This window comes from Balaenoptera ricei, chromosome 9 (assembly GCF_028023285.1).
Source record: "Balaenoptera ricei isolate mBalRic1 chromosome 9, mBalRic1.hap2, whole genome shotgun sequence".
Lineage (NCBI taxonomy): Eukaryota > Metazoa > Chordata > Mammalia > Artiodactyla > Balaenopteridae > Balaenoptera > Balaenoptera ricei.
The window spans coordinates 89,106,614-89,129,686 of NC_082647.1; the positions used below are offsets into that span (position 1 = coordinate 89,106,614).

At 35.3% G+C, this 23,073-nt stretch overlaps 1 protein-coding gene across 11 annotated transcripts in view; it reads left to right on the forward strand.

Moving 5' to 3' along the window:
• Positions 1 to 23,073, forward strand: part of CACNA2D1 (calcium voltage-gated channel auxiliary subunit alpha2delta 1) — a 500,481-nt gene that overhangs the window by 469,571 nt on the left and 7,837 nt on the right. For all 11 annotated transcript variants that reach the window (XM_059934042.1, XM_059934046.1, XM_059934039.1 and 8 more), the window contains 9 exons: positions 2,327 to 2,394; positions 2,788 to 2,826; positions 4,595 to 4,666; positions 5,529 to 5,681; positions 5,768 to 5,820; positions 7,441 to 7,496; positions 7,904 to 8,033; positions 10,045 to 10,154; positions 11,278 to 11,360. In XM_059934042.1, coding sequence (XP_059790025.1) covers positions 2,327 to 2,394; positions 2,788 to 2,826; positions 4,595 to 4,666; positions 5,529 to 5,681; positions 5,768 to 5,820; positions 7,441 to 7,496; positions 7,904 to 8,033; positions 10,045 to 10,154; positions 11,278 to 11,360 — 764 coding nt within the window. The remainder of the gene's footprint in view (positions 1 to 2,326; positions 2,395 to 2,787; positions 2,827 to 4,594; positions 4,667 to 5,528; positions 5,682 to 5,767; positions 5,821 to 7,440; positions 7,497 to 7,903; positions 8,034 to 10,044; positions 10,155 to 11,277; positions 11,361 to 23,073) is intronic.

Here is a 23,073-nt window from a genome sequence, read left to right on the forward strand (position 1 = left end):
TGGTAAAAGAAGTCAAGCAAATGAAAAAGTTCATAAAACTGAGCATCAGTGGGAATTAGAAGTGGGCTGTAATGAACAGATGCAGTAAAAGTTAAAAAAAAAAGTATAATTCAGTATTGTTTGAATTTTAGAGAAACTAGGTCAGATTGAGAAGGTAGATAAACTCCTTTCTGCTCTTGAGGGCAATTTCACCCCCCAGCAGTTGAACTGCATACATTCACTCAGCAACTCATTCACTCCTTCCTCCATTCTCTCAATTGCTCATTTACTCAATCTTATTCTGTCAATCACTCATTCATGTGCCACCTACTCACTCACCTACCTACTCATTCACTCATTTATCCACACTTCAGCAAGCATTTCTTTCTTTTATTTATTTATTTATTTTTTTAACATCTTTATTGGAGTATAATTGCTTTACAATGGTGTGTTAGTTTCTGCTGTATAACAAAGTGAATCAGCTATACATATACATATAACCCCATATCTCCTCCCTTTTGCATCTCCCTCCCACCCTCCTTTTCCCACCCCTCCAGGTGGTCACAAAGCACCAAGCTGATCTCCCTGTGCTATGCGGCTGCTTCCCACTAGCTATCTATTTTACATTTGGTAGTATATATATGTCCATGCCACTGTCTCACTTCGTCCCAGCTTACCCTTCCCCCTCCCCGTGTCCTCAAGTCCATTCTCTACCTCTGCGTCTTTATTCCTGTCCTGCCCCTAGGTTCTTCAGAACCTTTTTTATTTTTTTTTAGATTCCATATATATGTGTTAGTATATGGTATTTGTTTTTCTCTTTCTGACTTACTTCACTCCGTATGACAGTCTCTAGGTCCATCCACCTCACTACAAATAACTCAATTTTGTTTCTTTTTATGGCTGAGTAATATTCCATTGTATATATGTGCCACATCTTCTTTATCCATTCATCTGTCAATGGACACTTAGGTTGCTTCCATGTCCTGGCTATTGTAAACAGAGCTGCAATGAACATTGTGGTACATGACTCTTTTTGAATTATGGTTTTCTCAGGGTATATGTCCAGTAGTGGGATTGCTGGGCCATATTGCAGTTCTATTTTTAGGTTTTTAAGGAACCTCCATACTGTTCTCCATAGTGGCTGTATCAGTTTACATTCCCACCAACAGTGCAAGAGGGTTCCCTTTTCTCCACACCCTCTCCAGCATTTATTGTTTGTAGATTTTTTGATGATGGCCATTCTGACTGGTGTGAGATGATACCTCATTGTAGTTTTGATTTGCATTTCTCTAATGATTAGTGATGTTGAGCACCCTTTCATGTGTTTGTTGGCAATCTGTGTATCTTCTTTGGAGAAATGTCTCATTAGGTCTTCTGCCCATTTTTGGATTGGGTTGTTTGTTTTTTTGTTATTGAGTTGCATGAGCTGCTTGTATATTTTGGAGATTAATCCTTTGTCAGTTGCCTCATTTGCAAATATTTTCTCCCATTCTGAGGGTTGTCTTTTCATCTTGTTTATGTTTTCCTTTGCTGTGCAAAAGCTTTTAAGTTTCATTAGGTCCCATTTGTTTATTTTTGTTTTTATTTCCCTTTCTCTAAGAGGTGGGTCAAAAGGATCTTGCTGTGATTTATGTCATGGAGTGTTCTGCCTCTGTTTTCCTCTAAGAGTTTTATAGTGCCTGGCGTTACATTTAGCTCTTTAATCCATTTTGAGTTTATTCTTGTGTATGGTGTTAGGGAGTGTTCTAATTTCATTCTTTTACATGTAGCTGTCCAGTTTTCCCAGCACCACTTATTGAAGAGGCTGTCTTTTCTCCACTGTATATTCTCAGCAAACATTTCTTAAGCACCTACTGCATGCACTGGTCAGGTTAGGGAAGCCTCTTAAAACCCACCACTTGAATGACCTCATATTTATTAAGCTATTCCTGACACTCATTTTTTTAAGCCTCCTTTACTAGTTAATTGACCAGGTTATAGTAAATAAATGTGTGTATAGATGAAGTTTATATAATAGTTTAAGAGCTATTAGCATTACTTCTTAATGAAAACCCCAAGAAATATATGTCTGTAATAAACATTATAAAATAGCATTAAATAGAATATAAATTATTTAAATTAGCATACCCCAGAAATTATATTGTAGCTAATTAAATTTGCCACCTTTTAAATGAATTTGAATCAGCTTTTCAATGTATATCTGCAATTAAACATTTTTTTTTTTTAATCTTAAGAAACTTACATTTGCCTGCTCAGGAATTTTTAAATGTGAGAGTAAAGATAAATGAGAATTATAGCTACATTTTTTAAATATATGTGTCAATTTTTCTTTACATGATTGTTTCAGTTGTTGGAATTAAAATTGATGTAAATTCCTGGATAGAGAATTTCACCAAAACATCAATCAGGGATCCGGTAAGATAACTTTTTAAAACATTCTTATGCTACATTTACTGATCTTAGAAAGCAAATAAAGTCTTATACAGTGACAAAATAAATTTTCGTTGCTACTACATTGAAGCAGAATTATGAATTCCCATTTTTTCAAAGATTTTTTTGTTTAGTCAACTAATATATAATAGAAGAAAAATATTTCAATATTATAATTTAAAATGCTAGTTTAAATATTTTTGGCTGATATTTTCTAATTTGTAAAGATAAAGCTATTGACTAGACTATCATTTAATCTTTTATACTAACTAAATTATTATAAAATTTCTAATTACAATATGGTAATAATTAAAATGATATAATTAAAATCCAATTAGAAAGATAATATGAGGTGATAACTGTATTTCTGTCTTTCAGTGTGCTGGTCCAGTTTGTGACTGTAAAAGAAACAGTGATGTAAGAAAACTCTTTAAAATGGAATTTTTAAGTACAATTTTTTGTGTTACTCTTTCTAAGACTCTAATGATAAAGAAAGTTGCGGGAAGGTTTAGTCAAATGCTAAAAAAATATTGTATGGAATGGTGAACTAATTCATAGATAAGAATTTGAATTATATGCTTTTAATTCCTAACCTTAAACATTAGAAGCATTTTAAAATATTCATTAAGAAGCCATATCAATATAGATTGTATTCGCTTCAGTCTCAATTGTGTTAGATTCTTTTGTACATATAAATACAAATTTGTTTCTGACCAGAGTTTCTAACTGAAGCATATTTATTGATTATCAGTGCAATCTTCCCTCATCTTTTGCACTTTATGTAAATTTTTCACACTGTGTTTATAGTGGTGAGAAAGTTTTTTTAACTAAACCTTGGTATTACATAGTTTTACTTGCCGGGATTGGATTTTACGTTGTCTTCTATTACTTCCATTTCTGTTTGAGAAATTGAAAAAGCAAATGTCAAGTTGCTTTGTTCCAAGCTGAAGATGCTGTAAGAATGATACTAGATAAATTATTCATATAATGAATAAGAATGATGAATTCCACTATTTTCTTTCAGTCCTCTTATGTATGTCTATATATTTCCAAAGGAAGCAGGGATTTCATATCGTTTTATCACTCCTAGTCTTGTGAAGTCGTAAGCCAGTAATTTTAATTATTTTTGTAACATCCATTTTACATAGACTATGTATTAGCTGGTTTTAGAGCAAAGGTTTTAGCAAGCTCCTTCCATATTAGAAAAACAGAATGCATTACATCCCCAAATCTGAAAACAATGTTTTTAATTGTGATTTTATACAATAAAAATTATTAAATTGATTCATGCATTTAAACATAATTTAAACTGGATGGGAATACTTTAGGATATATGATTATTTTTCCTCTGTCAGAGGCATTTTTTTTTGTCTTGCTTCCTGCTTTTACATCTCAAATTATCCAAATATTTTTAATATAAAATAGTTATAAATAACCTCATGCTGCTGCTTTTTATTTTTAATTCTGTGATGAATAGTGCCCCAAATGGATTTTCCTTAATGTCTTTCTTGTCAAAATCTTAAGTTTATGTGTTTAAAATAATAATTATACATTATTAAATGTTTTGGTTTATCCAGTTTCCTGGTTCATTTAGATGACAGTGGGGTGGCAAAAAGATTATTTCTGATTTGTTCTTACGTTTTCGTTCGGACTGAGTTGACATTTTTTTTTTTTTTTTTTGGTCTGCATTGGGTCTTCGTTGCTGCACGTGGGCTTTCTTTAGTTGTAGCAAGCGGGGGCTACTCTTCGTTGTGGTGCAGTGGCTTCTCTTGTTGCAGAGCATGGGCTCTAGGTGCGCGGGCTTCAGTAGTTGCGGCGTGTGGACTCAGTAGTTGTGGCGCACTGGCTTAGTTGCTCCGTGGCGTGTGGGATCTTCCCGGACCAGGGCTCAAACCCGTTTTCCCCTGCATTGGCGGGCGATTCTTAACCACTGCACCACCAGGGAAGTCCCTGAGTTGACAATTTTAACTGGATGGATTGTGGTGGAATTTCAAGCCCTGATGGTTTGATAGCAATCTATATGCATGCCCTTAATTTATTTCATCAGAATCTCCTGAGCATATATATTCAAGAGAAGATACAGTTATCTAAGTTTTTCTCCTATTTTTATTGTTATAATCATCTATATAATGGAGTAATGATTATGTAACCTAACCTTCCTAAAGTGTTATTTTTGTTTTGGTAGGTAATGGATTGTGTGATTCTAGATGATGGTGGGTTTCTTTTGATGGCAAATCATGATGATTACACTAACCAGGTATGTACCTAAAGTGGCAAGGAGTAGGGTTTCCAAAGTGTGTTTCCCTGATCAACATTACAAAACTCCTTCACACCACTATAAAAATTGATAATTGAAGTGCTTAATGTAATATAAACCATTAAGAAATGCATCCTAAAACTAGTTTTCCTTATATCTGTTAGTTGAGTTTACTTTCTGGTACAGTTACCATTAAAACACAGAGCTAAAGATTTTAACATGATATGAACTTTTTATTTTTGATCTCTCAGAAATTGAGAAAATTTTCACATATTAATCAGTTGATAATGTCAGTCCTAATACATAGCTGGCTTGAAACAGATGAAAATTCTAACCTGAAATTTGAAAATTGGCAACAGTTAGGCTCTTTGCTTTACCCAGGATTTTAAACAAAGTAGAATTAATTGCCAACTAATTTCATTTCTGAATCTGTATATCTGGCTTTTCTTTAAAAAACAAACACAAAAGATCTCTCAATACTGGACAGTTTTCCTAAATGACAATATTTATGGGTTGGAATTGGTGAGCTAGAGGTTGTCCCTATAGATGGGACTCACCCAGTTCAGCACAATCCCTACAAGTTTCTTTTTCTAGTTTCACCATTTCTCTTATTGGATTGTGACTTAAGGCTTAGTAAACTGTCCGTTCCTTCCAAGTAGCACAGGGAGCCATTCAGAAATGAGAATACCTAATCTCACTGGAGTTCTTTCACAGTGTCATATACTGGTTTATTACTTGCTTTTGTTTTCAAGCTCCTCAATAGTTTTAGTTCTGTTTCTTTGTATCATTTCTTTTGTTTGTACTGGCTCAGGTGGTAATATTTGGCTTACATTTGAAACGTTCTTATTTTTTTCTGTACCAGATTGGAAGATTTTTTGGAGAGATTGATCCAAGCTTGATGAGACACCTGGTTAATATATCAGTTTATGCTTATAATAAATCTTATGATTATCAGTCCGTGTGTGAGCCTGGAGCTGCACCGAAACAAGGAGCAGGGCATCGCTCAGCGTCCGTGGTCAGTAATGTGCAAGTCACCCTTCCACTCTCTCAGAGGGACACTCAGTGTAGATTAATGTAATACTTTTTTATTCTACCTTACAGCCATCAATAGCAGACATATTACACATTGGCTGGTGGGCCACTGCTGCTGCCTGGTAAGTCAAAATTGTAGTTTTATTGGTAATGAGAGGAAAGTGTTGTGAAATAGTAAAGAATGTGATGGAAAGACGGATATGTAGATAATTATTATGGGAACTAGTGTTTTCATTTCCTACAGCACATATTGGTAATATTCATAAAAGTATTTTTTCTTAATGATCACTGTAAAACCGTTACAGTTATTCAGCTTTTTATATGAAAACAGTTTTATGCTCATGCACACTTCGGCCTTGTCAGGGGCTTCTTTTATCCATGGATCTGTTGAAACTCTCTTCCTTTGTAGTTTTTGTTTATAGTATACTCAATCCTTACATTTTAGGCATACTGATCTATAAAAAGTTACTATTCATTGCCTTCATTATCCAAGTTCAATGTCTTCATCCATCAAATTCATGACATGATGACTTAACTTTTCTTACAAAGGCTGGCATCATTTTAGAAGCATCATGTTCCTGAAATGGATCTAATTCTTTCTTTTCACTGATTCTACCCTTCCTCCCTCCTTCCCCTCTTACCTACATCCTGCCACCTATGAAAAGCAGACATTTAAACTGCTTATTGAGGCACTGTGGAAAGTCTGGAAGATCAAATTTGTCATTGTTTGGGTCTGATCAGTCTAGTAACTAATCCTCCTGTTGTGTCTGGGTCCATTCTCTCCCTTCCTCCCTTCCTCTCTCTCTCTCTCTCTCTCTCTCTTTTGTATCATTACCCTACTGTATTGTCTAAGTTTTATTCCATGTAGATTAATCTATAATGTTCACTTGATGTTGAGGCTTTCCCAGTGAAAATTAAATGATTATGCCATTTTATTAAAATAGCAAAGATGTTAGATTAAAAACCCAATTTTTTCTAAAAAACATTGTGAAAAAGGGTGCTTTCTGTTCTGACAATGACATTTGTATATGAATTTACATAGGTTTTCTGAAGCTCATAGTCATCCTGAAATACTTGATTGTCTTTATGCTATTTTCTGGCCAGAACCTTCCCCCTCCTCAACCTCCCCCCCACCCAACTTTTGTTTTAACTAAACTCAGTTCCAGATGAGTTTTTACTAATATTTGGCTCAATTGTCATTTATTGTAAAACTGAAACGTGCCATATGCCCTATATATAATATGTATATTGTATTTCATGAATGCCACATTATGTATTTACAAATATATTCTATAGTGTAAAGTAAATAGTTCGTAAACCCATGGTACAAAGTCATTTTTGTTTTGGGGTTTTTTTTTTCCTACCACAGAGCTTTAATAACTAAAATAAGGAGAAAATCTTGAGTGTGAAAACTACACACCAGAATAATGACATTCTCCCTCTTAGAGTTATCACTTCTCCTCGCTCTGATTTTGTATTAGGTGTCTTCACACGTATGTGTCCCTCACTGGGTCCTGAACACATCTGACTTCATGACTTCTTTTACAGAAGGGAATTGGCAGTGTCTTGCATAATTTAAGAAATACTTATATAAAAATGCTCCTCAACTTTCTATTAGCAAATTCTCAACTTTTTCCAAAAAGATGAAAAAGAAACGTGTTTGTGTACATGCAAAAATACTCTGGTCTTTGTTAATTTATGAAGGAAAATATCAATACTTCTTTTTCATATTTAAAATTCAGGTCTATTCTACAGCAGTTTCTCTTGAGTTTGACCTTTCCACGACTTCTTGAGGCAGGTATGTAAATGCTCAGATACTGTCATAATAATTAACATTTTCTTTTTGGATGCTCCGAGTTCAAAACGCAGAAAGTGCGTGTGTGTGTGAGAGAGAGAGAGAGAGCGTCCATTTGACACTTTTGTAGGTTGAAATCTTTTTGTCAGAACTTTCCTAGTGCCTTAGAAACATTCCTAGGTCATATTGGCCTCTGTTTTGCAGCTGTATTCAAACTCAAATGTATTCAAATTCATTTATTCTATTGATAGTTATTGGGCATCTTTAAGGGCTGCCACTATGCCACACGGAGTAAACAAGCCAGTTGAGGTGCCTGCCCTCATACATTTGTTTTGCTCTGTGAGAAATGAAGGCTCTGGGAGACGGACTGAAGTGTCCCCTCATGGTGATGGTCTTTATTTTCCCCACAGTTGAGATGGAAGATGACGACTTCACAGCCTCTCTGTCAAAGCAGAGCTGCATTACCGAACAAACCCAGTATTTCTTCGATAACGATAGTAAATCATTCAGCGGTGTATTAGACTGTGGAAACTGTTCCAGGTAATAATTTGTTTCTTCATTTCTGGACTAGTCCTGTTTGACTAAGAAATTGTATTCACTTTTATAATCGTCACAGAAAATAACAGAGATTGTCTTTTGAGTGTGAGAGATCTGAATAACTGCTTTAAGTTGAAAATATCAGAGCTCTTCAGTTTCTCTGAAGGTTTTTAAAATTCTAACTCTGATAAGTTGTAATTCCTTCAACTGTAATAATTACATGATCAAAAAAATTATATCCACTTTTAGGCAGAACATAGAGGAATTTGATTGTATTATATTTTGTCTAGAAGAATCCATATTAAAATTTTTCTAATGTAGAGATAGTTTCAGAGATTATATTCTCTGATAAGATTAGAATTAATTATATTTACTAAACAGGTTAACAAAAATATTCTTGGCTAGTAAGTTTTACTTGTAGTCTTCACTTAAACTTAGAATTGAATGTATCTTTGAGTTGAAACTGAAAGAACTAGGAGAACATATCATTTCCTAAAATCAAGGTTAATGTTAGTCATCACCGCCCATAAAACATCTTGAAAAAATTTTGGAAGAGATGGAGAGATTTAATTTTGTTGTAATGAGAGAGAGAAAGGCCAGGTGGGAGATATTTGAAGTTTTGAAAGGAAAGGGATAATCCATGTCACAGGATCCCTGAGAACAGAGCAGAAAGGCACAGAGTTGGGACACTTTGTTTTCCGTAGCTGAGGACAGCTTATTCTAGAAGAAATGTTAACAGAGAGAAGAGGAAAGATGAGGAGGTGAGGTAATCTGAGCAGGTGACAGGGCTGGAATAGTTAGTTGCTAGGCGATTTGGAAAAGAAGTTTATAACAGTTAAAAAATATATATATTTTCAGGAAGGGGTTAACTGAAACTAGCACAAATTTTTAATAGACATGGTCAGTATGATTTTATGACTTACTTACTTTATGAAACCTGTATATCCTAGGAGGAGGAAGAGGAAAGGGGCGAAGTAAGGCATGTACTCAGAAAAAAGCAGACCGTCTTGTTTCGAGATTAGCATATCAGGACATCACCTTCAGGAAACAGAACGGTGGCATGTTTAATGGGTACATCAGAAAGAGTTTAGAGTCTTTGGGCTTTCATTGATTGATGTTCAGTAATAGCAGTATATACTCTAAAAAATGACTAAGTTAAACTGTAAAGATCAATATAAGATATTAAGTTAAATCATGCTTACATTTGATTTGCTTTATGCTGTGTCCCAACTTCAATAGGTTAAAAAAAAAAAATCCCATTCTTTGAAAAATAAATTACTCTTTAATGACAGATCTACTTTTTTATTGTGGAAGGTAGAAGCAGCTTAAGATGTGGAAAAAACACTGCATGGAATTCAAAGCCCATAATTCTGTCTACACCTGTGTTGTCCCAATTCAGTAGTGACCAGCCCCAGGTGGCAATTTCAATCATCAATTGCAGTTAATTAATATTACAATTTTCCGCCTCAGTCACGCTAGTCACCATTTCAGGTGCTCAATAACCTCATGTGGCAATTGTTTACTATGCTGGTTAAAGCGGAAGATGTTTCTATCTTCACAGAAAGTTTGTTGAACGGCACGGATCCAGACTTCAGTCTGCCATGACTTGGGCAAATGCTGAGCCATTTTTGTGCTCCTACTTTCCTTTACTGTAAAATAAGGCAACTTGGGCACATTTTCAGTGATAGATACCACAATTCCCTAAATATGTAAAATGAAACAACTAGATGGTGTTTATTTTGCATTGAGGACTATCACTTAAGAAACAAAGGTCACACTTAAGACATCTGTTGGAATTTTTTTAGTATTCATTTGCGAGAGATAGCACGTCCATGTTAATCAAACATGGTAATCTTTCTCTTCTAAAATCATTCAGTGTTACTGTTCGTGTAGGTGATGCTTTGTTTCAAAAGGTCCTATTTTCTTTCATTTTAATACGTAAAAATCTTTGAAATCTATTCTTTTCTCAGATGATAATGTTTTTTTCTGATCTTTAAAAATATTTATTTTACAGAATCTTCCACGTAGAAAAACTTATGAACACCAACTTAATATTCATAATGGTTGAGAGCAAAGGGACTTGTCCCTGTGACACGCGATTGCTCATACAAGCAGAGCAGACTTGTATCCTTTGACATTGGAGAGGTTTGGAATGGAGAACCGTCTTAAAGCTGTGCATTTTTAACCTCGTCACGTTGTTCGTGCCCAGAAAGAGAAAAATACCACAGAGCGCTGAGATCACCTCACAGAGGCAGAATGGACCCTCCACACAAAATTTCATTTGGATGTCAAGACAGACTGATGACGCCACACATGCTCCAAGAGGATGTGAAAGGCTTCATACTGGCACAGTGAGTCTTGGTGGAGAGAGCAGTGCAGGTTCCCGAGTAGCCCTGAAAATGGCTAGAGAGAGCAGGGAGAAGTACCTGGCTCGGGGTTTTATGGTGGTTGGGGACCGTGCTGGGCTTTTGCCAGTGCTGCCTGGGGCTTGTTGGCCCGAACTTCCAGGCAGCGCCAAAGGAGAGGACACTCAGTCTTCCCTGTCAGCTCGCCCAGGTGTGGGGCAGAAGGGAAAAGGGATTGTTGTGGCTTGAAGCTGTCAACAGCCAGTCATCGAAAATGGAGTTGAATGTGGTCTATACTTACAATGGAATATTATTCAGCCTTTAAAAAAGAAGGTAAATCCTGTTGTATGCTAGAACTGCCATGGCAGTAATGCTAAAAAGACTTCGGGTAGTAAATATGCTAAATGACTATTTTAGCACTGCAGGCAGAGGTTCGGTAGACTGCCTCTAGTTTTTGCTGTTTCTGGGGAAAAAAAATAGTCCTCACCTATGTTTGGAACTGATGTTTAGTACTAGGAATTAGTTTCTATTTCTGTCTTGCTAAATAGGAGGCACCCAGGCCCTCCCTTATGGTCTTACGTGTATGACCCTGTCTTATATGCTACGTCATTTGCACATTTCATCCACTTGTATTGTACAAATATTTACTGAGTACTTCCTCTGTGCCAGCGACCATGCTGTGTAAAGCGTTGATCTCTTCACACAGGCCCTAGACTGACAGGAGAAAATTTGTGGCAGTTCAGTACTTTAAATCCCATGGTACTTGAACTGGTTGTGTGGGACCAGAATAATGGCATTGGTTTCTCTGGCTTGCTTTGAGAAATAAGTGTGTTGCATTGTATTTTTTTAATTGTGTAAAAAAAAAAAAAAGTAACTTCATATTCCTTAACAAGTTTCTTTAGCTGATGGTCCAGATCCTTGTGATATGGTGAAGCAACCCAGATACCGAAAAGGACCTGATGTCTGCTTTGATAACAATGCCTTGGTAAATAAGACCAAACAAACATTTGCTCTATTAAAATATATAACTCAGTGGTCACAATAATTTAAGGAGACAAATTGTAGTTTTAACTCCAGTGTAATGTCTTAACCATAACCATAGTGTTTCTCATTAACATGACATACTTGCTGGTATATAGATTTTTTATTTCAGTATTTTTCGTGGTTAGCATAAGCTTAACAGTTGCCTCTTCTGTCCTTTCCACAGAAATTGTACTTTCAAACACAATGCCGACCAATTACTGACAGTAAACGTTACTAATGGTATATGAGTTGCCCACCTTCATTTATATTCCAATCCTGAAGATATAACAGTTATTTTTATTATAACATTTTTTGTGTTTATTCTTCATTCAGTGTATTTAAAAACCTGTTAAATCACTATCGTCCCCTTATTTTGTAATTGTACTTTACATGGTTTCTAATTCTGCCACCTATTAGGTTTGTATTATTTCTCTTAATTGTATTACTTTTTATATTGTTTGAAGCTAGGCCAGGTCAATAACACAGGGTTAAGTAAGTTGGTATAATTTTACAAAGCATATTTAATGTATGTTATTTAAGATGACTACTACTTTTCCTGTAGGTCAGCTGTCTTCCTCTCATAAACACTATTTGGACTTACTGTGTATAGAAGCAGCTTTATGCTTTTCAAATTATTTTAATTTTTAAGAAGCTTTATTCTCAAGCATAAAGCCCATATAAAAATTTCTCACCACTTATAAAGAACTAAAATTTTAAAAATAATGTTTCTCAGTTCTCCAATCTGTCATGTGTCTTTGCATAAAGTGGCTTGCAAACATAAAGCGTTATCATCTTGGGAACTGTTTATTCTAAAAACATGTCAGATCATTTACTGATTAATGTGCATTTCTAGAGGTGGTTGTTTATTTAGAACAGATTTACCTAGTATGTACTTATTTACTCAAATACACATAGCCACATTTGTTCCAAAAAAAGAATAAGGCATTTCCATAGATGCATAATATGCAAGTAGATAATATAAAGTGGAGCAAAGAAGAAATAAAATCAGTGATGGGGAATAAGGCTAAAAAAGCAAAATGTTTTAGCCAGTAAATCCCAGTTATCTCTGTAAGGACTATTATTGATCATTCCTCTCTGAGGGGAAAAGTGATTCAAAGTTGCAGCTACTTGGTTTTTTTTTCATTTTACAGTGAGCCTTAAATGAAATCCAGATATGAGGACTTCTGTTGTTCTGTCTACTATATACCTTCAGGAGCTTTGGCCACGTCAAATCATTCCCCAAAGAGTGCTGTTTGTGGGCCCAAGGGTAGTATCAAACATTAGGGAAACTTCCCTCATCAATTATTTGTCACCAAAGACTGAGATTAAATTTATTCAGATGCACTTGAAAGATTATATAAAAACCATTACCCCCAATATTTTCACCATAGGTAACTCTATCTCTTTGATCAAAGCATAATGAAGATTTTACAAAGACAAAAATTTCTAATACTCAAGTTCCTATAAATTATACAGTGGATTGTGTGTGAAAGTACAACTTTTGCTCAGTAGCTTAATGTGCTAATAATGTCTTGTGTTTTTTTGGCAGTGGAATATTTTGGTAATACTTATTTGCAATGGTCACTGTGAATCTGCTCTGGATCGAGGCTCACATAAACTGCTAACTGCCAGCAAATTGCATGAAAGCTCATCTTGTATGTCTTCTGTGTTTTCCTTCCTTTTCCTGTACTTGCTACTTTGCCCGTTATTAATAGGATCAACTTATATGCACAACGCGTCGTGCCTGTACCGTGATGTCAGCTCCTATCTATCTTCATTTTACTGCAAGTTTTCATGTGGGGTGGATGGTCAGTCACTTTCTCTAATTTTTCTTTGTTTTTGCATTTGGCTTGAAATTTTAAAAAGTAACCCATATCCCTAAATCCACTATAATAAATGTCCTGAAACCAGGTTATTAAAATGCCAGTAGTAATGTTGTTTTGAGAATAGCAGCTTTCAAATGTTACAGAAGTTTCTAATCCTGAAGAGAGCATATCAGTTTCCTATATTTATTTAAAAATCAGTAATTTCTCATAAGGTTTTGTATAAAGATTAAGTCAGTGTGGAGAAAAAAAAATTATATATGCTTCACGCTGTCTTACTTTTTACTTAAGAGAAATACCCTAAGGACAATTATTAGAGTTGGTCATCAATTTTGTTTCAGAAGATGCTAACATAAAATTAATGATCTGTTTCAATTTTATTAAGCATTATTCAGTACCTTCAAAGCTCATTATGTAATTTTTCTTTTCCTTTCTAAACAAACAGATATGGTTTAAACAGTGTTTTTAGATTTTTTAGATATTGATATTCTTAGTGAAGTGCTTTAGTATAACTTACATTATCTAGGCCAAGATTATCATTATTTGTTACTCTTTGACAAATTTCTGAATTACATACTCAGTACAACTGAATAGATATTTTAGGGCCTGAGTTTACATTCAGGGCTCCATTTACAGTTTTGCAGTTTCTTTTTTGATGGTCTGGAATCATGATTGTTGTAACTAGACCACTTTTGTTGTATTCTTTCTTCATCGCTGTCCAGGTATTCATTGGTTAGGAAACCACTAGATGGAGATGTGGCCATTACTATAAATGCAGTGAGCCCATCAGAGGAGGGGAAAGTGGAGAAGCAGAGGGAGTGTCAGAAAAAACTAAATTTGTTCTGGGATAATAAAATAATGGTTTTGAAGATTTAAGTGGCAAAGAAAAATAAAGCTAAAGTTTATCAAAGAAGAAAGTACAGCAAGCCAATAACATGTACTATTGAGGAAGTTCATTATCTTATGCAACCATAATTGATAAATGCACGTTACTGGGTACATGAAAAATGAATATGCAGAATAAATGTGTGTATAGGTATGTATACACATACATACATTAAACCCACCTCATGAATTAATGTGGTAAGTGTGTTAAGGTTCTCTGTAGGAAACTATTTGTTAGGGATCTTATTCTGATTAAAAGAGTTACATGTAGTATCTACCTGCCTAAATAATTTTAAATATGCATTTTCTTTGAAGCTGCTGTGGGTGACGTAAGTATAGACCTATCTAAATTCAAAAGTTAGCTATCCTTCGGTGGATGTTTTTACCAGTGATTTGAACTCTTACTGTTTGCAATTAGTCACCCCAGGTTCTGGTTGGGGAAAGAAAGGGAGAGTAAGGGTTTAGTAATACTTGTCTAAGAGAAAAATGAAGAGGATTTTACTCACTAGTATACATGGTTTTAAAAAGTAAGCTTTGGGGCGAAATCATGAATATAACTATGGTTTAGACATCTTTTTCTTTTAAGTAGTAATGGGAAAGAAAAAAAGAATGAGGGATTCTTAGTTGATATCTTTACTAAGAGTATTTTGAAAGAGATCCCTAGAAGGAAATCAAATAAAATTACTCATATTTTAAAATTACTCATTTAAAATTATTTAATTTTAAAAATTATTTAATTTTAAAAATAAAATTTTAAATTACTCATTTTAAAACATATGTATATAATGTTGACACTGTATCCCTTTACTATTTTAAGCTGAAACCAGCTACCAATCTGTTATTATTATCTACTACAATAATCTTTCTTTAAAAATCAGAGTGATTTTTCTGGTCATGGTGTTTGTTAGTGGGATTTTGGTCTCTTTCTTTAAGATAGAAAAAATGCTGAGGTTTCTCCCACATCTATGCATTTGTGATTTAGAATGTTTTTAGAACGTATCTAATAATTTACTTTCATATAATAATTACAAGTCTTGGTAGATGTGGTTGCCCATGCAAAACACATGAGAAAACATGATCAGGAAACTGAAGGGACAGATTTTTCAGTGTGCATCTACGTGCAGACTTCAGGGACTCCAAATAAGTTATCTGAACTACCACCTCCCAGACTGAAACAGACATATCTCATCATCACACAGAGGAAATGAACCGCCCCCCCCCCCAAAAAAAAAAAAAACACTAGAAATATAAAAACAATGGAAGCAGAGCCAGAGAGAATATTTTTCTTTCCATAACATTTCTAGAACATAAGGATGTATTTTACGTTAATACATCAATGGGTCTTGTATGTGTGCTAATTTTCCATTCCATCAAATTAATACTTTACTTAACTAGAACTGGGGAGCTCTCCTGGTGAAATGACAATTAAGCCTTTAAGTTAGTATTTTACGTTTACAGTGTTTCTAACCAATCAATATATGCAGTGCTTTATTTGAGTACACACTGCTCATTTATCAAGTACTTACAGTACACCTACTATGTATCAGGCCATTCTTCTATGCATGAGATATTTAAGATGCATTTATACTAAGATATAACTTTTTATCTCAAGTTCATATGTAACTCAGCACCCTGTTTGTTTACCTGGTTAACCTACCTAAATGGAAAGGTATTTGAACAAAGAGAAGGGGAAGTGCAAAGGTCCTGAGACAGTAATACCGTGACCTGTTGCAGAGAAAGTTAGTGTTATCGGAGCCGTGTGAGTGGTGAGGGGAGGGGGGGGATATAGGATGAAGATGGAGAGGCAGCCAGGCTGCAGACCACCTAAGGCTTTGTAGGCCTTCATAAGAAATTTGGATTTTGTTCTGAGAAATTTCAAGAAGGGCACGAAAGGATTTGATTTACGGTTTTAAGAAGACTGCTTTTTGGAGAAAAAGTTGTTAAAGGGCAAGAGTAGAAGCAGAGAGACAAGTGAGACAGCTTTTGCAGGAGTGTAGACAAGAAGTAATGGTAATTTGGACATGCAATTTTAAGTAGTAAGTTTGGAGCTATATTTTGAAGCTAGAGTTAAGTGGACAAGCTGATAGATTAGATTCGAGGAAAAAAAGGAGGAATATCACAGATGACTTGTCTTTGACCTGATCCATTACTCCTAGAAGTGTCATTCAGAAAAATAATATTTGGGGACAAGTTTGAGATCTTTCTGAGGATCAGAAGGAGAGGTGATAGTGATCAATGAATGTGGAGGTCAGCAGAGCTTTCAGGGCTGAAGATATAAAAGTGTGAGTTATTGAGGTTCTGGTCCAAGACGGCAACATAGGATGCCTAAAACTCACCCGAACCCACAGACCTACCAAATCTACACCTATAAACAGAGCAATTCCCTCTGAAAGACATCTAGAAAGTAGATGAGCAACCCCTATGCACTGGGCAAACGTAATATACATCCAAATGGGTAGGAAAGGCTGAGGAACTCTATCTCCATCAACCCCACACTCAGCACAGCAACATAAAATTAGAAGGGAAATCACAACACCCAGCTTCTCCCTGAGCAGTGAAGGGTTTAGATTGAACATCTGTCACCCTAGGACTCTCACGGAGGGGTGGGCCCCCAAAACTCCTAGCTCTGAACGCCTAATGGCGCTTGTGTCCATGAGACCCACAGGACTATAGCCAACAAAGAAACAATTCTTAACAGATTCACAAGGACTCACCATGGCTATCCTTCCAAAGCTCAGAGAAACAGGAGCCAAGAGAAATGCACTTCTCCCAATCATTTCCTGACAGAGGTTATTTGCATACTTTAAAAGTTATTGCCTGCAAGTAAGGCTTCTAATTTAGCTCAGCTTTGGGGGCTTACTGCAAGACTCCCTGGAGACAGGGGAAGGGGTAGGCTATGCCTACTGACCCTCTGTCCCACTCCAGGTCAGTGGTGCCTTCCTAAAAGAGGTTGTAAACCCACCTGGCATCCTGGCCTTTGAGGTGGCTGCCCAAAGGACACACCCCTTCATCACTTGGCTCTGGTAACCAGCAGGACTGGCATTCACAAGCACCAAAGGATCCTGGACCATAGCAAACAAATAGTTCTCAACTGGCTGTCCCCTCAGAATTCAGGACAGAGGGAGTGGAGAGAAATGCCCGTCTCTCAGTCTTTCCCTGAAAGAGGTCTTTTTGCATGCTTTGAGAGCTGCTGCCTGAGAATCCAGCCTCCAGTCAGCCTGTACCTGATGCTGACTGAGGTCTTCCCCACTGGAACACTGACAGATGTTAGCACGTCCTCAACTATGGGGAGCCAAGAAGAAAAAGCCAATTCAAGACCAGGAGAGGTGGTTCTTTTATCTAATGCACAAAAACCAACACAGAGAGTCAAGGAAAATGAAGACACAGAAAAATATGTTTTAAAAGAAAAAGATAAAACTCCACAAACAGGCCTTAATAAAACAGAGAAGAGTGACTGACATGAGAAAGGGTTCAAAATTTGGTCATAAAGATGGTCACCATGTCAGGACAAGAATGCGTGAACTGAGAATTTCAACAAAGAAAACACAGGAAAGTACCAAACAGAAGGCACAGAGCCAAAGAATACAATACAGTAACTATATTGAAAAACTCAGTAGTGAGGAGTTCAAATAGCAGACTGGATGAAGTGGAAGAAAGTATCAGTAAACTCACAAACAGGGCAGTGATTCATCCCATCAAGGAGCAAAAAGAAAAAAGAAATAAAAAAAGAGTGAAGATAGCTAAAGGGACTTATGAGACAACATCAAGCAGACTGAAATTCACATTATAGTGTCCCAGAAGAAGAAAAGCAGACAAGGTCAGAAAACTTTTTGAAGAAATAATGAGTGAAAACTTTCCTAACCTGGGAAAAGAAACAGATGCCCAAATCCAGGAAGCCCAGAGAGTTACAAATAAGAGTTATCCAAATACATGCAAACCAAGTGAGGAAGAGGCAATACCTCCAAACTCATAGTGAGGGAAGAAGTAAAACTGTCATTATTTGCACATGATATGATTCTGTATATAAAAAACTCCAGTAAAAAACTGTTGGCACTAATCAACAATTTGACTAAATTTCAGGATATAAAATCAACATACAAAAATCAGTTGCATTTCTGTACACTAGGATGAAATGTCTGAAAAATAAAACTATCACACTCACAATAACATCAAAAACAATGAAATACCCAGAAATTACTTTAACCAAGGAAGTGAAAGTTCTGTACAATCAAAACTACGTGACTTTCCTAAAAGAAATCGAAGTTGACACAAATGGAAAGACATCCATGCTGATGGGTCATAAGAACTGACTGTTAAAATGTCTGTACTACTCAAAGTCACCTTAGATTCAACACAATCCCCATCAAAAAACCAATGGCATTCTTCACAGAGATAGAAAAAAAAAATCCTAAAATTTATATGAAGTGACAAAGTCTGCAAAATAGTCAAAGCATTTCTCAGGAAAAAGAACAAAGCCAGAGGTATCATACATCCTGTTTTCAGACTATACTACAAAGCTACAGTAATTTTTTAAATAGGGTAGGATACTGGCGTAATAGACACAGACTAACAGAACAGAAGAGAGCCCAGAATTAAACCCCTGCATACACAGTCAACTAATATTTGATAGTGGAGCCAAGAATACCCAATGGGGAAATGATAGCCTCTTCGACAAATGGTAATGGGGAAATTGGATAAACACATGCAGAACAATGAAATTGGACCCCTATCTTACCACTCACAAAAAATTAACTCAAAATGGATCACAGATTTAACACAAGACCTAATAACTATAAAACTTAGTAGAAACATAGAGAGGAAGCTCCTTAACAGTGGTACTGACAATGATTTTTGGATATAACACCAAAAGCACAAACAATAAAAGCAAAAATCAGCAAATGGGACTACATCAAACTTGAACACTTGTGCACAGCAAAAGAAACAGTTAACCAAATGAAAATGCATCCTACAGAATGCAAGAAAAATTTTGCAAACCATGTATCAGATAAGAGGTTAATATCCAAAATATATTTAAAAACTCATAAAACTCAAAGACAAAAAGAAAAAAAACAACAACAAATAATCCAACTAAAAAAAGGGCAGAAAAACTAGACATTTTTCCAAAGAAGACATCCAAATGGCCAAGAGGCACATGAAAAGATTCTCAATATCACTAATCATCAGGGAAACACAAATCAAAACTACAGTGAGCTATCACCTCACACCTGTTAGAATGGATGTCATCAAGAAGACAAGAGACAACAGGTGCTGGGGAGATGTGAATAAAAGGGAACCTTTATACACTGTTGGTGGGAATGTAAATTACTGCAACCAATATGGAGGTTTCTCGAATAATTAAAAATTAATCTACCACAAGATCCATCAATTCTACTTCTGTGTATATGTGCAAAGGAAATGAAAACAGGATTTTGAAGAGATATCTGTACTCCCACATTCACTGCAGTGTTATTCACAGCAGCCAAGATATGGAGACAACCTAGATGGCCATCAACCAATGACTAAAACAAGAAGTGGGATTTATACTTACACACACAGTGTAATATTTTTCAGCCATGAGAAAGGAAGACAGCCTGCCATTTGCAACAACATGGATGGACCTTGGGCACATTATGCTAAGTGAGAAAGACAAGTACTGTGTGTGGAATCTAAAAAGCCAAACTCATAAAAACAGAGAATAAATGGTGGTTACCATGGAATGGGGGTTAGAGGATAAGACAGATGTTGTTCAAGGGTACAGTCTTACAACAAGTAGTAAGTAAGCCCTAGAGAGCTAATGCACAGTACAGTGAATATAGAAAACTATTATATTCATCAAATATGCTAAGAGACTAAAAATGAATTATTCCAACTACTAAAAAAAGGACAACTATGTAATGTGATAGAGGTGCTAATTATCACTTTAATGGCAATCATATTACAATACATAAATTATCAAATTAACGGGTACACCTTAAATTTACACAATGTTACATTTCAAATATATTTCAATTAAAGTAAAAGAGCCCCATACAAAGACACATTTTAATTAAATTATCAAAAGTAAATCTATGACAAAGGAGGCAAGAATATACAATGGAGAAAAGACAGTCTCTTGAATAAGTGGTGCTGGGAACACTGGACAGCTACATGTAAAAGAATGAAAGTAGAACATTCTCTAACACCATACACAAAAATAAACTCAAAATGGATTAAAGACCTAAATGTAAGGCCGGATACTATAAACCTCTTAGAGGAAACAGGGGCAGGACACTCTTTGACATAAATCACAGCAAGATATTTTGGATCCACCTCCTAGAGTAATGAAAATAAAAACAAACAAATGGGACCTAATTAAACTCCAAAGCTTTTGCACAGCAAAATAAACCATAAACAAAACGAAAAAAGACAACCCACACAATGGGAGAACATATATGCAAACAAAGTGACAGACAAGGGATTAATCTCCAAAAGAGACAAACAGCTCATGCACCTCGATATCAAAAAAACAACCCAATCAAAAAATGGGCAGAACATCTAAATAGACATTTCTCCAAAGAAGACATACAAATGATATGTGGAATCTAAAAAAAATGGTACAAATGAACCTGTTTACAAAACAGGTTGATAATAGAGAAATAGAGTCAGAAATAGAGTCACAGATGTAGAAAACAAACATAAGGTTACCATGGGGTATGGGGGGGGCCAGGAGGGATAAATTTGGAGATTACTAACAAGAACCTACTGTATAGCACAGGGAACTCTACTCAATACTCTAATGACTTATATGGGAATAGAATCTACAAAAGAGTGGATATATGTATATGTATAACTGATTCACTGTGCTGTACAGCAGAAACTAACAACATTGTAAATCAACTATACTCCAATAAAAATTAATTAAAAATAAATAAATAAGACATACAAATGGCCAAAAAGCACATGAAAAGATGCTTAACATCACTGATTATTAGAGAAATGCAAATCAAAACTACAATGAGGTATCACCTCACACCAGTCAGAACGGCTATCATCAAAACGTCTACAAACAATAAATGCTGGAGAGGGTGCAGAGAAAAGGGAACCCTCCTACACTGTTATTGGGAATGTAAATTGGTACAACCTTTATGGAGAACAGTCTGGATGTTCCTTAAAAAGCTAAAAATAGAGCTACCATATGATCCAGCCATCCCACTCCTGGGCATATACCTGGAGAAAACCATACTTTGAAAATATACATGCACCCCAATGCTCATAGCAACATTATTTACAATAGCCAGGATATGGAAGCAACCTAAATGTCCATCAACAGAGGAATGGGTACAGAAGATGTGGCACATATATACAATGGAATATTACTCGGCCATAAAAAAGAACCAAATAATGCCATGTGCAGCAACATGGATGGACCTAGAGATTATCATACTAAATGAAGTAAGTCAGACAATGACAAATATCACATGATATCACTTATATGTGGAATAAAAAAAAATGGTACAAATGAACTTATTTACAAAACAGAAACAGACTCACAGACTTCAAAAACAAACTTATGGTTACCAAAGGGGAAACGTTGGGGGAGGTATAAATTAGGAGGTTGGGATCAACACATACACACTGATCTATATGTAAAATAGATAATCAAAAAGGACCTACTGTAAAGCACAGGGAACTCCACTCAACACTCCATAATAACCTATATAAGAAAAGAATCTGAAAAAAGTGTAGATATATGTCTATGTGTAACAATCACATTGCTGTACACCTGAAATTAACACAACATTGTATATCAACTATATTCTAATATAAAATATTAAAATTTTTTTAAAAAGTAAATGACAAGGAGAGAATCTTAAAAGCAGCAAGGAAAACAACGTGTTACATACAAGGAAACCTCTAAGGCTACCAGGATCTTTCCACCAGAATATGCAGGCCTGCAGGGAGTGGCATGATATATTCAAAGTACTGAAAGAAAAAAACCTGCCAACCAAAAATACTCTACCTAGCAAAACTGTCCTTCCACTTTGAAGGCGAAATGAAGAGTTGTAGACAAGCAAAAGCTAAAGGAGTTCATCACCACTACACTGGCCTTACAAGAAATGTTAAAGGTGTTCCTTTAAGCTGAAACAAAACAGCACTAATTAGTAACAGGAAAACATATGAAAGTATAAATCTCATTGGTAAAGACCAATATATAGTTAAATTCAGAATAATCTAATATTGTAATGATAGTGGGTTAATCACTTATATATCTAGTATGAATGTTAAAAGACAAATAGAGTAAAAATAACTATTATACAATAAGTAATGGATACACAGACTAAAAATATGTAAATTGTGAAATCAAAAACATAAAACATGGAGGAGGAAGTAAAATGTAGGGTTTTAGAATGCATTTGAATTTAAGTTGTTATAAACTTATTATGAGGCTTATCAACTTATTTATAACACTAAATATTATGACGCTTACATAAAATATGTTATATTTATAACAGTTGTTATAATAACCACAAAGCAAAAACCTATGGTAGATACACAAAAGATAAAGAGAACGGAATCTAAGCATACCACTATAGAAAATGATCAACTCACAAATGAAGAGAGCAATAAGAGAAAAAGAACAGAGGAATTTCAAAATAGCTCAAAAACAATTTAACAAAATTGTAGTAATAATAATAATTACCATCTATCAACAATTACTTTAAATGTTAAATGGACTAAATTCTCCAATCAAATGACATAGAGTAGCAGAATCTATTAAAAAAAACAGGAGATGCTTTTATGCTGTGTATTAGAGTCACATTTCAACTTTAAGGACATACACAGACTGAAATGGAAAAAGATATTCCATGCAAATGGAAACCAAAAGAAAGCTGGGGTGGGTATACATAGACAAAATAGACTTAAAAACTGTAATGAGACAATCAAGGTCATTACATAATGATAAAGTGGTCAATCCAACAAGAGGAT